Source organism: Dipodomys spectabilis, unplaced genomic scaffold (assembly GCF_019054845.1).
Source record: "Dipodomys spectabilis isolate Male_0828 unplaced genomic scaffold, ASM1905484v1 ptg000001l, whole genome shotgun sequence".
Classification (NCBI taxonomy): domain Eukaryota; kingdom Metazoa; phylum Chordata; class Mammalia; order Rodentia; family Heteromyidae; genus Dipodomys; species Dipodomys spectabilis.
In genome coordinates, this window is record NW_024870678.1 from 22,826,140 (window position 1) to 22,841,460 (window position 15,321).

At 40.4% G+C, this 15,321-nt stretch overlaps 1 protein-coding gene and 1 non-coding gene across 4 annotated transcripts in view; one reads left to right on the top strand and one right to left on the bottom strand.

Annotated features, from left to right (window-relative positions):
- Positions 1–3,645: 3,645 nt before the first annotated feature.
- LOC122103446 lies at positions 3,646–3,748 on the top strand. The gene has a single exon (XR_006146758.1). It is a non-coding gene; the product is annotated as a U6 spliceosomal RNA (small nuclear RNA).
- Positions 3,749–4,418: 670 nt separating this feature from the next.
- Positions 4,419–15,321, bottom strand: part of Map7 (microtubule associated protein 7) — a 151,538-nt gene continuing 140,635 nt past the window's right edge. For all 3 annotated transcript variants that reach the window (XM_042694283.1, XM_042692958.1, XM_042693607.1), the window contains 3 exons: positions 14,024–14,126; positions 7,370–7,593; positions 4,419–5,946 (listed from right to left, as the gene is read on the bottom strand). In XM_042694283.1, the coding sequence (XP_042550217.1) occupies positions 5,936–5,946; positions 7,370–7,593; positions 14,024–14,126 (338 nt within the window). In that variant the 3' untranslated portion in view covers positions 4,419–5,935. The remainder of the gene's footprint in view (positions 5,947–7,369; positions 7,594–14,023; positions 14,127–15,321) is intronic.

The window sequence follows — 15,321 nt, forward strand, 5'->3', positions numbered from 1 at the left end:
AATGAGACTACAAATGGCTCTCACGGTCTGGTGGTTCTTTTAAGTCTTGGGGACAAAGTGCGCATGGTCTGGCCAGAGATCTGCTGACTAGAGATGGGGACAAATCTCAGAGTGCATAGGAGACAGGCTGCCTATGGGAACCGGGAAAGGGCTCCAGCAGCCTGAAGATACAATCTGTATGCCAACAGAGGCCCTTTGAGAAGTAAAAGGGGGGTACTGTTAATGCTTGTCCCAAGAGGACTGGCCTAACAGAGGACATCTCAGGCAGGGGCCAGAGGTGCCTGGTCCTTGCTGCTAAGCCATGGAAATGACCACTTCCTGCTTCCTTCATAAGACACCAGCTCTGATGTTTCAACTCCAGGAGTGTTGTTACAGGCCAACACATAGCTGGCACACCAGTTAAAATACCAGGTGAGAGATCAATATGGCACTCTAACATTAACCCTGGTGAAGGCTTCACATATACACATGGTCACAGCGACTAAGGATTCTAAGAACCAATCAGGACAACTGTTAAAATATAAAACAGGTCCACCTTCACCTCCACATCAAATGAGGCAGGCCCCAGAAGAGCAGCTCGGCAATGATCCTATAGAACCTCAGTGAGAGCTGGAGTTAGTTCATCCATCCAGAGCAATTAGGCCTTTCTATAAACTAGCGTAGCAGAGTGGCAGAGTCCTAGCCAAGCCTGAGGTGAGCCTGACTTCACAGCCTGTACTTTCCCTTAATAGCTGTGTGGCCCTGAGTGAGGTTGCTTAGTTGCTGGTCTGTTAGTTAATGCATATAAGTGATCTATCTGGACATGTTCTACATAAGGACTTGAACAGGTAGGCAACTTTCTTACTGTTTAACTTATTGATGGTTGTATCATAGCTGTGAATAGAATCCTTCAACTATGTTTAGATATACATATATACATACTTGTATATATAGTATACTGTGTGTGAATGTATCCCTGGGCGCTGTCCCTGACTTTGTTTGGCCAATGCTGTACTACTTGAGCCATAGCTCCATTTCTGGCTTTTTGGTGGTTAATTGGAGATAAGGGTTTCATGGATTTTTTTTCTGCCCAAGCTGGTTTTGAACCATGAAACTCAGATCTCAGCCTCCTGAGAAGCTATACCACAAACCACCACTGTCCAACTGTCATTATATTCTTAATCAATGGCAAACAGAAGGACCAGAGATCATCTCAAATGTGCACATTTGGGTTTTTGTTGTCATTTTGGCTTTTTTTTTTTGGAAACAGGGTCTCACTGTGTAACCCAGGCTTGCCTGGAATACAAGTCTATTGCTCAGCTTTCTGAGTGCTGTAATTACTTGGAGAGTCATTTTGAAAATGATATAAAACTTTCCATTTAGGCTACATGAACAATGGCAGCCCATGGTGGCAGATATTAGTTTCAAACTGTTGATTTAGTTTTCTAGGGCTGTTGTAACATCTTTCCAGGACCACATACCAGCTGGCTTCAAACAACAGGAACTTACTGTTTCAGGGTTCTAGAGGAGGCAAGAAGTCCAAAATCATGGTGTTGGCAGAGCCCTGCTACCTCCGCGACTCTAGATAGATTCTTTGTCTCTTCCAAGCTTTAGAGGGTGGTATCAATGCTTGGCGTTAACTGGCTTGCAACTGCACTACTCTAATCTGTTTGCCTTCACTTGGCCTTCCTGAAGTCTGCCCAGTTTTCCCTCTTTTCCTAAAGATAACAATCATGACTTCAATCCTGGTTTAGTTCCAACTGCAGAGACCTTAATTTTTTTAATTGTAATTATAAATGTGATGTACAGAGGGGTTTTAGTTACATAAGACAGGTAATGAATACTTTTTTTAAGACGGTGTCCCCTCACTCACTTCTAGTTTTTCCCTCCAATCCCCAACCAAATTATATAGTTCATTTCTCACATAGTGTCTAGTGAGTACCACTGCTGCATTTGTTCAGCCTTTCCCCCTCCATTTTTGACCCCCCTACCCTCCCAAAGACAGATAAATGAACAAACAAGACAAAAAGGAAAAAAAAACAACAAAGAAAAAAACTTTTTGTTTCCATTTCCTGGAGTTTGTTTCGATAAATATTCTTTTATGATCAGAGACTCATAGGCATTGCAGAGACCTTATTCCTAGTGAGGTCACAGTCATAGGCATCATGGATAAAATTGTCAAGAAACACAGTTCACCCCATAATAAAACATGTCAAAGATGAAGAGAGCCGAATGAAAGCAATGACAGAGAGACTGAGAAGAGTAAAAAGATTTGGGGGAATGTTTAAAAAACAAAAACCAACAAAGGCATGATTTGCGACCTGAGTGGGAGAGGGTCAGCACACAGGCATCTCTGGCAGTTTCTAGGGATTAAACCCTCATTCTAATGTCATACTTTCTCCATTCCTATTTCCTATGTCAAAAAGAATAGCTGGACACCTGTGGCTCATGTCTTAACCCTTGCTACTCAGGAGGCTGAGATAGTAGGATCAAGTTTCGAAGCCAGTCTGGGTAGGAAAAAGCATGATATTCTGATCTCCAATTAACCATCAAAAAGCTGGAAGTGTAGGTGTGGCTCAAGTGATAGAGGACCAGCCATGTGTGAAAAGCTATGCAATAGTGGCCAGGGTCTGAGTTTAAGCCCCAGTACTAGGACAAGGAAAAGAAGGAAAGAAGGAAGGAAGGGAGGGAGGGAGGGGAGAACTCCAAATTTTTTTTCCAAATTCTTTTGTAAGGGTTTAATCATCTATAAATAGACATAGTACAAGATGGTAGGGCACAGGGCTGCATAGACGTTCAGAGCATTTAAATTTGGCATACATTAACTATGTATGAGACAATTGGTTAGTCATCTGTGCCTATAATGCCCCCAACTGGTATTTTTTAGTCAGATAGAAATATTTTCTTGTGTAGTTGAAATGATAAGGTTGTGCTACCATGCCAGGCCAACTATATATTCTGACACCACCATGCCTCAACGCTGTGACTGTGTCCACTATGTTAATATTCTACAGGACTGGCTTCTATCACTTAACGTGACAATCTCCATTTCCATGCATCTCCCCACTTTTCTTGTCTGCTTGGGGATGCCTGGACTGCTTCCCCACTCAGCTATGGGAGTAGTGCTACACTACAGCTGGGGGTGCACTCCTTAGTCACCTGCAGTGACTGTTTGCATCTGTGTAAGCTCTCTGCTCTGGACCTCACAAGGCTTTTCTGTCCAATGAATAGCTGGGAAGATTTTCTCCCGTTCTGTAGGCTGTCTCTTGGAGTAAGAACGGAGTAGACACTTGTTGCCCCAGTCCTGACTCTGTACAGTTCAGTACTTTCAGATTTCTCAAATAGCACAATGTTAACTCTACGTTGGTCATATACAGCCTTTCCTATGTTGAGGTAGGTTCCTTCTATAGTCTTTTTTCAGGGATTTTTTTTCATCATGAAAGTACGTTGAATTTTGTCAAATTTTCTGCATCCATTGAAATCATCATGATTTCTGTGCATTTGTGCCTCAAGTAACCACTGATTTTCCTACGTTGAATCAAACTTGCACCTCTTGAATGAAACCGATTTGATCATTGTATTTTTTTTAAACATGTTCTTTAATTTACTTCATAAATATTTTACTGAGAATTTTTGCATCTATGTGCAATCAAGAAAACTGGTCTGGTGCTCGCTTTGGCAGCACATATACTAAAATTGGAATGATACAGAGATTAGCATGGCCCTGCGCAAGGATAACACACAAACTCATGAAGTGTTCCTATTTTTTCAGGTGATCCATTGTAAAACAACGAGCTGTACAAGACACTATGTTGAAAATGAACTTTACAACTTGGGGGTGGGGGAGGAGTTGGGGAGGGAAGGGATGGTAGGGGAAAAACAAAGGAAGAGGTAACAATGTACAATTCATTAGGAAATGTACTCATTACCTTACTCATGTAACTGTAACCCCTCTGTACAGTATTTTTACAATAAAAAAACATTAAAAAAAACTGCTTTCAGTGAAAAAAAATTGGTCTGTAATTTCCTTTGGTTGTCTCATTCAGTTTTGGTATCATAGAGGCTAAATGAAAGGCAATTTAAAAGCTCAGGAATCATCCATGTTGCTGGGAGCACTTACAAGGTCCTGGATCCAATGCCTAGCTCTTAAAAAAAAAAAAAAAAAAGGCTAGCTATTCAGGAGACTAAGATCTGAGAATCACAGTTCAAAGCCAGCTTGGGCAGATAAATCTGAGAGATTCTTATCTCCAATTAACCAGAGACAGTAGCTGGCAGTGGAGGTATAGCTCAAATGGTAAGAGCACCAGCACTGAGTGGAAAAAGTTAAGCATGAGCATGAGGTCTTTAGTTCAGGCCCCAGTAGATGCACCAAAAAGAAAAAGAAGAAAAGAAAAAAGAGAGAGAATCAATTTGAGTCAAGTCACAACATACAAGAATCCTAAAATTATGTCAAACATTTTATTGGTGTTTTATAGTAGGTCGGTTTAAACAAAACAATGTTGTAAAACAATTTTTTAATGACTATGCATACACGGACAGCCAAAAATAGGGAAAAATAATCCACAAAGTACAAGCTACCGCTAAAGATCATATGTTTGGATTTAAGAGAAATAATCCAGTAGATGAATAGTCTCTCATTCAATCTGGTAAGTTAACCAACTGCTCTTTGTATAAAACTAACACATTATAAGTGGTATAAATTTATCTTAAAGAGTTCACAAAAAATGTGTTCCCTCAGCATTCTCTCTGTTGCAATGTTTAGTCATTAGTTGTCTCTTGGTAGGAAAATAATATAGAATTTGTATTAGCAAATGAAAGTGCAAGGTAGTAAGTACAGCGAGGCTCAACAGCAAAAGGGAAGAAAAACAATACAGAGCGAAAAACACTGACCGATGCACACAGAGCAAGAGCAGCCAGGAAGGTCCTCGGCCTGTGTGCCACACAGTCACCACTTCATTGTATTTTTTATTGCTCTGAAACGAGCAAAACCATTGTTTTTAAAGAAATATGAAATCTTTATTCCCCCCAACCCCACATAATTTTTGATCCAGTAAGGCAAAGATAAGTCTCTCCCCCGCCACCCCCCAACCAGAAACATCAGGGACAGCAGCAATATACAAACATCAGAAATAGACCTGAATCTTCAGCAACATTCTCTCATGGGAACGTCAGCAGGAGTGCATCTAAGAAAGCAAAACTTTAATGTTGTTGCACTGTTCTAATTTATTGGATTTCTTTGGAAAAATGTTATAAATACATTAGTTAAGACAGTTAATTATTTTCTTGCCCTGAAAAAAAATAAGGTATTTCGATTTCTCACATCTTCAAACTTGGTAGTACATTTTTGTAAAGGGAGTTGCAAGAAGAATATGACAACTGGGTTGAAGAATGTCCATGTACAAGTGCCTGCATTACAAGAAACTGCTGATCAGCCTATAGCTGGCCTCTACAAAGAGAGCTCTTTGAAATAATATTTAAACAAGTTTAATTTAAACACCTCCCATATTTACTCTACTTGTAGAGCAAAGAGGTACTTACTTTTCAAGTAATATATCGTAAAAGGTCAATTTTTTTTTTTTTGCCAATTTTATTTGTTAAGGTTTTAAGACCAAAATACCTGTGTGAAAAAAACCACACCTAGTGAGCACATTTCTTTGATAGCTAAATGTTCTTGTCTTGTAAAGAATGCAGAAAAATATTGATTTGCTAAGAAGGAGCACACTGGAAAAAGTATTGAAGAATAAAGGACCATTTCTTTCTTTCTGTTGGTGGAAATTATTAGAAAAGCTATCCAGTCTGTTGTCTTTAGCTGGTTTTAATCAGTCTTTTCAAAATGATGGTCAAGAAATCTTTAGAAAAACTGGAGATGGGGGATGCTCCTTTGTAGCATGAAAGGAATTCCATTAATCATAGAAACTCTTATTAAATTTCTGCTTTGGTTCTTCAGAAGAAATGCTCATACAACTTCTATATGTGGAGACAAAAAAGAACACATTAATGGGACATTCATCTAAAATCTTTTTTAAACAGTACCATGGCTGTAAGTTACAATTTTACTGGGATTCAGTTGCAATAACAATAGGAAAACACTTCAATGTATGCAATATCAGTTACTTTTATAAACTGTATACATCTGTAACTCCCCTTACCTCCAAGAAAAGTACATTCGTTTGCCTTATATCCTCAGTACCAGATGTTTAGGGCTCCAAAGCCACGTTAGCAATTAAATAAATGTTTACTTATTGTCCTGAACTCACAAAGAATCTTTATACCATTGAAGGTTACAGGCTGGACTACATTTCCTAGGCCAGGTGTGGAAGGGTGGGAACAGTGAGAATGAAATGTCAGATAATATAAAAGCTGATTTTAGACCTGGAAAGTGAAGCAAAAAAAAAAAAAAAAAGTGGAAGTTCTTTGAATCTGAAACATGACAGAAACAGGAAATTGCACTGTGCTTCTTTCTACCAATATAATCAGATTGTTCTTAAAGGCATAGTTATTAGAAAGCCAGACCAGGGAGGAACTTTCTGACCTCCTTTCCCAGCCTTGAAGGTGGACTTCACTAAAGGGAAATCCTACTCTCAGTCACTGCACCAGATGAGAAAAGATCAGCTACATTTGGAGGGTGGTTCAACATTGGCTCTTCCACTTCATTCAAGGTATATTTATTATAGGCTCACAGATGGGATCCAAAAGGTAAAACAACTGTTCATAAATAATTGTGTGCCAACTCCATTTCCAGACCCTGCCATGGGCTGGTTCTCTTTATAATGGTGTAAAGACATACTGATCAATATGAACATGATCTGTTGGAGAGAATTCCACAATTCCAACTGGAATTACCTCACCTATTCCCGACACTGGCAGGACTGCAATATTTGATGTTCCTCTTTATTTTTTGGATGGTTCTATAAAGCTTCTGTTCTTTCAGCACAAACACTTCAGGCCACAGGTGAGTCCTAGGCAGTTTCAACAGCTACAGCCATTTGACAAGGGTCATGGGTGGTTTTCGTTTGTAGTATTTTTCTTCTTGCCTAATCATAACTTTCCATCACATTACATTTTTAAAAGATAATGGCGGCACAATTGCAATGGCTTACAAGTTAAGGGGAGGCATCTGGTCTGATCATGAAACATTCTGACAGCGCTTGATGCTGGGTACTGAGTTCTGCCCTTCAACACCTGCTGGTTGTTACAAACTAAATTTCTGCCCTGAGCAGAGAACAGGAGAGGCCCTAGTGTGAGTTGCCCAATGTAACTCTGAAGTCAACTTCTAAGATCCATGTGTCATTTTTCCACTTGTTCTTTTGAGGGACAAAGCAACCATGCATTTCCTCTTATGAGTCACATATTTTTGAGGATTCCAGAAGAGAATTCCAGGCAAGCTTACCTGCGGTCTGTTGTGTTTGCACACCATCTACCTGAGGTAGGGTTCCAAGTGTCCCTTCATCATCAAAGGCCAAAATTGGATTAAGAGGAATTTCTGGGCTCTCACTGCTGGGGACATCTAATCTGGATGGTTTGGATCCAATGGGCAAATTTATAATTTCTTCAAAAGATTCATTCTGAACAGATACTCCATTTTCATTGGGTTGTTTTTCCAAATTGGGAGTACTGTGAAATTCAAAAAAGAAAAAATAATTTACAAGTCAACATTAAAACTGGGAAGCACATTTTCAGAAAAACCAAAAACTGATATAAAATAGTTTCCCAAATTTATAATAGTCTGACTTTACTAGCAAAATGGTGAACTGTGATATATTTGTATCTTAAATGATTATAAACTGCTCATTTGGTTATAAAACCAAACACTGTTTCATCCTAGCATATGAGGCAGGAGGATAGCAAGCCAGGCCTACCTACATGGCAAGACTGTCTCAAAAATATCAAAGCAGGGGCTGGGAAGGTGGCTCAGTGGTAGAGCGCTTGCCTTGCGTGCCAGAGGCCCTGGGTTCGATTCCTCAGCACCACATAAGCAAAAAGAAAAAAGCCAGAAGTGGCGCTGTGGCTCAAGAGGTAGAGCGCTAGGCTGAAGAGCTGAGGGACAGCGCCCAGGCCCAGAGTTCAGGCCCCATGACCGGACCCAAAAACAAAAACAAAACAAAACAAAATATCAAAGCAAACCATGTCCCTGGTATTAGAGTACTTGCCTAGAAATTTTGGGTGTGATCCAAAATAGAGTAGTAGCACTTACCAGGGACTTCAAAGGTGAGACTCTCCTAATTAAAAGTGGAAAATTAAACAATTTGTACCAAATCACATAGCTACTACAGAGAGATGGTCAAGGATAAAGTAATTTTTTTTGAGAGAGATCATTTTGTTACGTTGTCCAGGCTGGCTTCAAATGATTCTTTTGCCTCAGTTTTCCAAGTAGCTGTGACTGTAGGCACACACAGCAACACCTTAATCTAAACGTATGATTTCTTGTTTCTGGTCATAGTTATTCTAATTGTAGATCTGCCCAAAGGTCTCAGTCTCTTAAAATAAGGTCTCTCTCTCTCTGCATAGTTCATAATTCATTATTCAAGACCAAAATTTTTAAACTTTTATTATTATTATTAAGTAGTTGTACAAGAAGTTCCCATTCTACAAAACTATATGAATACAAGGTGTCTGACAACATTGTCACCCGTCCCTCCTAACCCATCCCTTCTCCCACTTCAAGACCAAATTTACTTTCTGCCTTTGACCCCATTTGTGTGTGTGTGTGTGTGTGCGCGCGCGCGCACGCGCACATGCACGCACGTGTGCTAGGGTAGGGCTTGAACTCAGAGCCCAGGCACTCTCCCTTAGTTTTTTTGCTCAAGGCTAATCCAACTTGAGCCACAGCTCCACTTCTGGCTTTTTGTAGTTAACTAGAAATAAGGATTTTATGGGCTTTCCTGCCCAGCCAGCCTGGCTTTGAACTCTGATTTTCAGAGTTTAGCCTTCCCAGTAACTAGGATTAAAGGTATAAGCAAGCAATCTTTTGGCTCTATCTTAATCCTTAGTGATTATATCTGACTTAATTTTTGGAGTACTTCTAACTGGTCATTAAAACTTTAATTTCCTAACTACAGTTTCTCTTGGATTGTTCCTCTTTCCAGACTTACTGACAGGGTTTTGTGCTGCATGTATATCACTAAGCTTTACATCACAACAAAACAGTGGCTATCCATTGAACAAGTGCTAGACTGATCTGACCGTTCATGTTACCAGACTACAGCAATACACATTTGTTCAGGCTTCACAATTCGCTCGATTCTCAGAAGTTATCTGTACTCTCTCTCCATAATTCCAACTGGTTGTACTTAAGCAAATCAGTCATATCCTTTTTTTTTTCTTTTTGGTGAGTTGTGGGGCTTGAATTTAGGGTCTAGGCGGTGCCTCTGAGCCCTTTTGCTCAAGACTAATACTCTACCACTTTGAGCCAAAGCTCCACTTCCAGTTTTCAGGTGGCTGATTAGAGATAAGTCTCATAGCCTTTCCGGCCTAGGCAGGCTTTGAACCATGATCTTCAGATTTCAGCCTCCTGAGTAGCTAGGATTACAGGTGTGAGTCACCAGTACCCATACAGTCATATCTTTTCTCCATGCCTTTCCAAATGATAAAATAGAGCTAATAAACATCCCAATTTTCTTTTCTTTTTTTGGTGCCGATCCTGGGGTTTGAACTTAGAGCTTGGGTGCTGTCTCTGAGCATTTTTGCACAAGGCTAGTAGTGCTCTACCACTTGAGTCAGAGTCTTGGTTTTTTAGTGGTTAACTGGAGATGTCTCATGAACTTTCCTGCCCAGGCTGGCTTTGAACCATGATCTTCAGATCTCAGCTTCCTGAGTAGCTAGGATTACAGGTGTGAGCCACTGGTACTAGGCTATATCCTGAATTTCTATTGCTTTCCCCTCGCCGCCCCCCCCCCCCCCCCGCCCCTTGAAGAAATAGCTTTCCCTATTCAATAAGAATTAGAGAACTTTTGGATTATGTTTGAAAGCATTTTGTATTTGTATACTTTCAAACTACCAAACTTTTTTGAAAAAAGGGTCTGACAATATAGTCCAGATTGACCAAAGACTACCATCCTCCTTAGCTTTCCTAGTTCTGGAATTACAAGTGTACCTGACAAGACCTACCCCAAATCTTTTTAGGCTGAGAGTGTGACAATGCTGCCTGCTCTTTCCTGGCATCATCCTAGCCTACATGATGTGCACACATGTGTCTAACACTCACCAGTCTGGATGCCTGGCTGACCACACTCATCCTCTTGTTCTTTCCCAACACTCACCCATGGGCTTTCTGTAGCCAGAGAGTTTGGTTCTCAATTGAAAGGGAATTGAATTAGAAGGTCCATGAAAAGACTGGGTCTTCAAAGAGACCAGAAGTCTCTTTGGGTGATCTTAAATTTCTGTTACCTTGTAAGCCCAGATGTGTTAGGTCAGAATAACAGTGACCTACTCTGCCCCCCACTTGAGTCACGAGATGACTTCATCTCCCCCTCCAGGCTCACCCATTCTTTCTTGTTAGTAATTAGAGGAATAATTGTGTCGAAAGCCTTGGATGATCTATCATTAAATGTTCTGGGGACACTGTGACCTCTGAAACTGAGGTCATTTTAGGTCTGCCAGTCTTCCTAGATAACAGTGTCAGATAGTGTATTCCTGTTCTTTGGCTATCCAGTGGAGGTTGAAGATAGCTATAAGATTGTTGACAGTGTATTTTACCTGAAGTGAAAAAGAGGGGTTGGGACCACAGTGGGAATGAGACAGTGCCACATAGCTTATTAGAACCAGGACATTGATTAGTCATTGAGTTGGGGATACAGTTCAATGTTAAAGTAATTGCCTAGTGTGTTCTATCCATAGTACCCCAGGAAAACCCAAAAATGTGTCTGACATTTATTAACTATGTTATGACAAGAAACTTAAAGGGATACATCTCTTCTATGTGACTAATGGACTTTACCCACAGGTAAAACTAAGAGCAAGGATGACTTCGTATTGGGGGGGGAGGGGGGAAGACTAGGTCAAACTTTAACTGTACTAAAAGCCCTTTATTTAAGAGAAGAGAGATTGTGTATTGAAGAAAAAGTCCCCCGGGGCTAAACTAAAAGTAAGCACACAATGTTTTCTGGACTGCCAAGAGGGAAGGACAGAAACCTCTATCCCCATCAGAGCTTCTAGAACAGAACTTTTCAGCTGGGGGTGCAAGGTCATTCAGAAAGATCTGAGAAACACAATTTCCTCGGTTCCCATTTTGATATTTGTCTCTGTCTCCTTCCCTGGTACTCACATGTCTCCCTCTCTCTCTCTCTCTCTCTCTTCCTCCCCCCCCCCTCCCCCCTCCCTCCCTCCCCCTCTCTGTATCCTTTGTTCCCTGTTCTGTAGCAAGTTTCCTGTCCATGAGGAAATCCTCCCCTCAGTCCCATGGGAGCTTCCTTCCACAAATACCCTCTCAAAACCCAAACATAGCCGGAGAGAAAGAAGTTATGTATTCATATAGTTCATCAGTATCCTTATGTCAAATATAATTTTCACAGTTTACAAACGAAAATGTATTCGTTTCATGAAATGTTGTCTTTATTGTAGATTGAAAATGTATTCATAATTATATTAATACATTCCATAGATAGGTATCGGAGCTACTTTACATGTTAACAATCTGACAACTCACACCCTCTTCAATTCTGTTAGTGGGTGAGGGGGATGGGCAAGGAGAGTGGACTCAGGGCTTGAAGAACTGCAGTGCTAAGGCTGAGAGGCAGAGAAGCCCTGGGGCCCAGAGCTCTCGCTCAAGAGGAGGGTAAGGAGTAAGTAAGGATGTTTTTTGGTGCAGGGTCTCCCTGTAACAAGGAGTCTTACTTAGTTCTAGCTGACTCCTGTGGCACAATGTCAAGCAAGTCTCCCTCCTTTGGGTCACATGGACTGCAGAGCACTGCTGGTGAGACGCCACAGAATGAACAGCTTTTCTAGGAATTTCAGAGGAATGTCTGGCAAGAGGCTACAACAACTTCTCCTCTCTCCAACAGGGTCTGGACTGCAGCTTAGGGGTTATGACTGTCCCTTATATCTGCTATTCGTATTCTTTATAGAGTCTTTTTTACTGCTTACTAGTCAATCTCTTATTACTCTAATACCAAATCATAGTTATTCTTTAAATGTTCCAAGGTCAAATCCATTTTTTCCTCTTCCTGATTGGACCTGGTAACATAGTTAGTACAATAGGAATATGGAGTTTGTAAGTAGAAAGTGACTAGAAATAACTCCACAGAACTATGAAGGGAACCATGGGTCCTCACTTTGAAAGCTCAGAGGAGCTGTAAGAACATGAAAGGATTTCTCTGTGCTCTTCCTTTGCTGTACTCATTACTACTGGGGTGATGCAAATTGGAAATAGATTTCTTTAAGACAGACCTGGATAAAATCGAGGCCAGTTGTAAAATAAGGGTAGTAGGAGCTCTTAGGCTTCCCAGTGCCAGCCGTGTGTGATACATTACACATTCCCAGCAGGTATCTGTCCTGGAGATCAGAATGTTCCTCAAACTGGAGTCTAAGTCTCTATATGAGTTTAAGAAATTATGTTTTCCTTCAGATAAAAAATTTATTAATCATATGTAGAGATGTAACATTGAAATCCCTCTCCCGATATAATTTAAGCTAATATATATGTACACACATATATATATTTAAATCAAGAGTAGTCTCTTTTTTTTTTTTGGACAGTCCTAGAGCTTGAACTCAGGGCCTGAGCACTGTCCTTGAGCTTCTTTTGCTCAAGGCTAGCTAGCATTCTACTACTTGAGCCACAGTACCACTTCTGGCTTTTCCTGTTTATGTGGTACCAAGGAATCGAACCCAGGGCTTCATGCATGCTAGGCAAGCACTCTACCATTAAGCACAGTCTTGTAGTCTGATTATTGCCAAGCAAGGATTAGTCAGATGATTTCAGTGCTTCATACTGAATTTGCATCTCAGAGCTTACTGCTATCAGGTAGTATTAACTTCTCTTTGATAAGAACAAATGACAATACGAACTAACCCACCTGGGCAAACAAACAGTGCACTGGTGCAGGAATATCAGGACACATATGAGTGAGGTTTTGCAGTGCACTGGTGCAGGGAAAAGCCAGGGATATCATGACACACGTATGAATGAGGTTTTACAGTAGGTCCAACACAGACACAAAGGAGTGAGGGACTCCTATTGGCAAGGTTACACAGGCATGCCAACTGTAAAAGGAATCAGCCAGTGCTGTGTGTATACTGTTCTTTTAATTTCAGAGAAATATCATTGTCTAAAGTAACTTGAGCATTATTGGTTTGGTAGTTTTATTTTTACTTATATTTGTGATTTATTGTTTTGGCTTTATTGATGAGTAAGACCTATACAAAAATTTAAGCTTAAATTTATACTTGTAAAAAAAAAATACAAGTGACTCAGAAAATCTGCTAAAATTTTTTGTGGCACTGGGGTTTCAACTATTGGGGTTGGCCTCAAGCTTGCTAGGCTGGTGCTCTACCATTTGAGTCACACCTTCAACTCAGCTTTTTCTGGATATTTGTCTTGTGGACTTTTCTTGCTGAACTGGTTCTGTACTTCGATTCTCCAGGTAAGCTCCAACCTCTTCAGTAACTAGGATTACAGGTATGACTTTTACCACTTAATTCTTTAATCAGAAACTCTGCTATAGTAATGTATCATAAGTGTCTAAATTATTTTTATTGTGGAACAAATCTGTGATTCACTTTACCAATATACATATCTAAAATACAAATGTTATGCGCCATTAAAGAGTGAAGATGTGGTCAACACCAGGTGAAATACAAAAAACTAAAATAAAAAAGAACAAAATTACTTCCTGTCATTTGTATAGTCACTGAAAACCTCCCCATCAAGACTCAAGGGAAAAGGTATTTCTTTCTCTTTTCCAAGAGTCCAGAAATAGTTCTACCAAAAGTGAATGAGCCTAAATAAAAATAAATCAATGTTAAAAACTTGAAATTCTGCTGGCAGAGGAACTTCTGGTGATCCTATAACACAGAACAATGTAAAAGGCCCCTTCTTCCAACTCACCCCTCCAGGGCCACTTTTGATTGACGTGATATGCCTACATGTGGGCTGCCTGCTGAGTCTCTACTTCCTGGAGAGTTCATCGGACACGGAAGTGCAGATACCTCTGTACATAGCAAAGAAGAGAAAGCAAACTGTTACTAATGCTACATCAAACCCACACCCCTGGGAGCCAGAATCCTCTGTAACTCATCAGTCTGGGACTTCGGGCAAGTCACTGAAAATTCTCTGTGCCTCCGTTTCCTCATAATAAAAGGTATCTAGCTCTTAGACCATGGTGAGAATTAAATGTACTGTTATGTGTAGGGTCTTAGTCTGAGCACATTTGTAAGGGATAGGATAAATGTGAATAAAATTTTCACTTGCATTGACTCCAAACACAAAGTACATACTGAAATTAATGCCATGGAGGCAGGTAGCAGTAAGCTGACTGGCCCAGCTGAGAATGAACACCTTTACTGAGCGATTCAGAACAAGCCATCACAGACTAACACAGTGACAAAAAGTGTCTTTACAAACTCTGCTCTGTTCTATGATGGGGATTTTATAAATGGAGGCTCACAAGGTGTTGTGCCCCAAAGTGCTACTCTGTTATTCAATCTTCAATGCTAGAGTCTAACGTAAGCCAACACTATTGATTAAAATCTGGATGGGATCTGAATTAAGAGAGATCGGTGGCAACTTGATGAGTGATCAAAATAACTTCAAGAGAGTGACTTTACAACCTGGCATGATTTTGGTAAAAATGCCAGATATATAAGTAGTCTGACAACTTGGGTAGTTTTCAAACTCTCAAAATTTGCAAAGTGGATACCATGTGATATCTTAGAGGACTAACTTCCAGTGGCCTGTGACCTTGCCCACCTGCCTCGTGATTCTCTTTGTAAAGCGAGTGGCACCATTCAGCACTGAAGCAGATGTGTGACACAAGGAGAAAGGAATAGTTAATCCTTAGGCCTCTTCTCAGTAATTTATTTATTTATTCATTTTGGCTAGCACTCTTACTTGCCTCCAATCCTGTATTTTGAAGGTTATTTTGGAGATAAGAGTCTAGTGAACTTTGCTGCCTGGCTGGCCTTGAATCACCATCCTCTAAATCTCAGCTTCCTGCATAGCTAGGAATACAGGCATAGACCATCAAGTGCCTGGCTTCTTAGCACTTTTAACCCGAGTCAAATTTAGATGAATGTTGATAAACGTGAGTTCTCTCTCCTGACAAGTTTACCCTCCCACATTTGGCTCTGCTGCACTGAGTACAATAGTAACTCAAAGAATAGCTGGGGACTAGAAGGAAGGGGAGA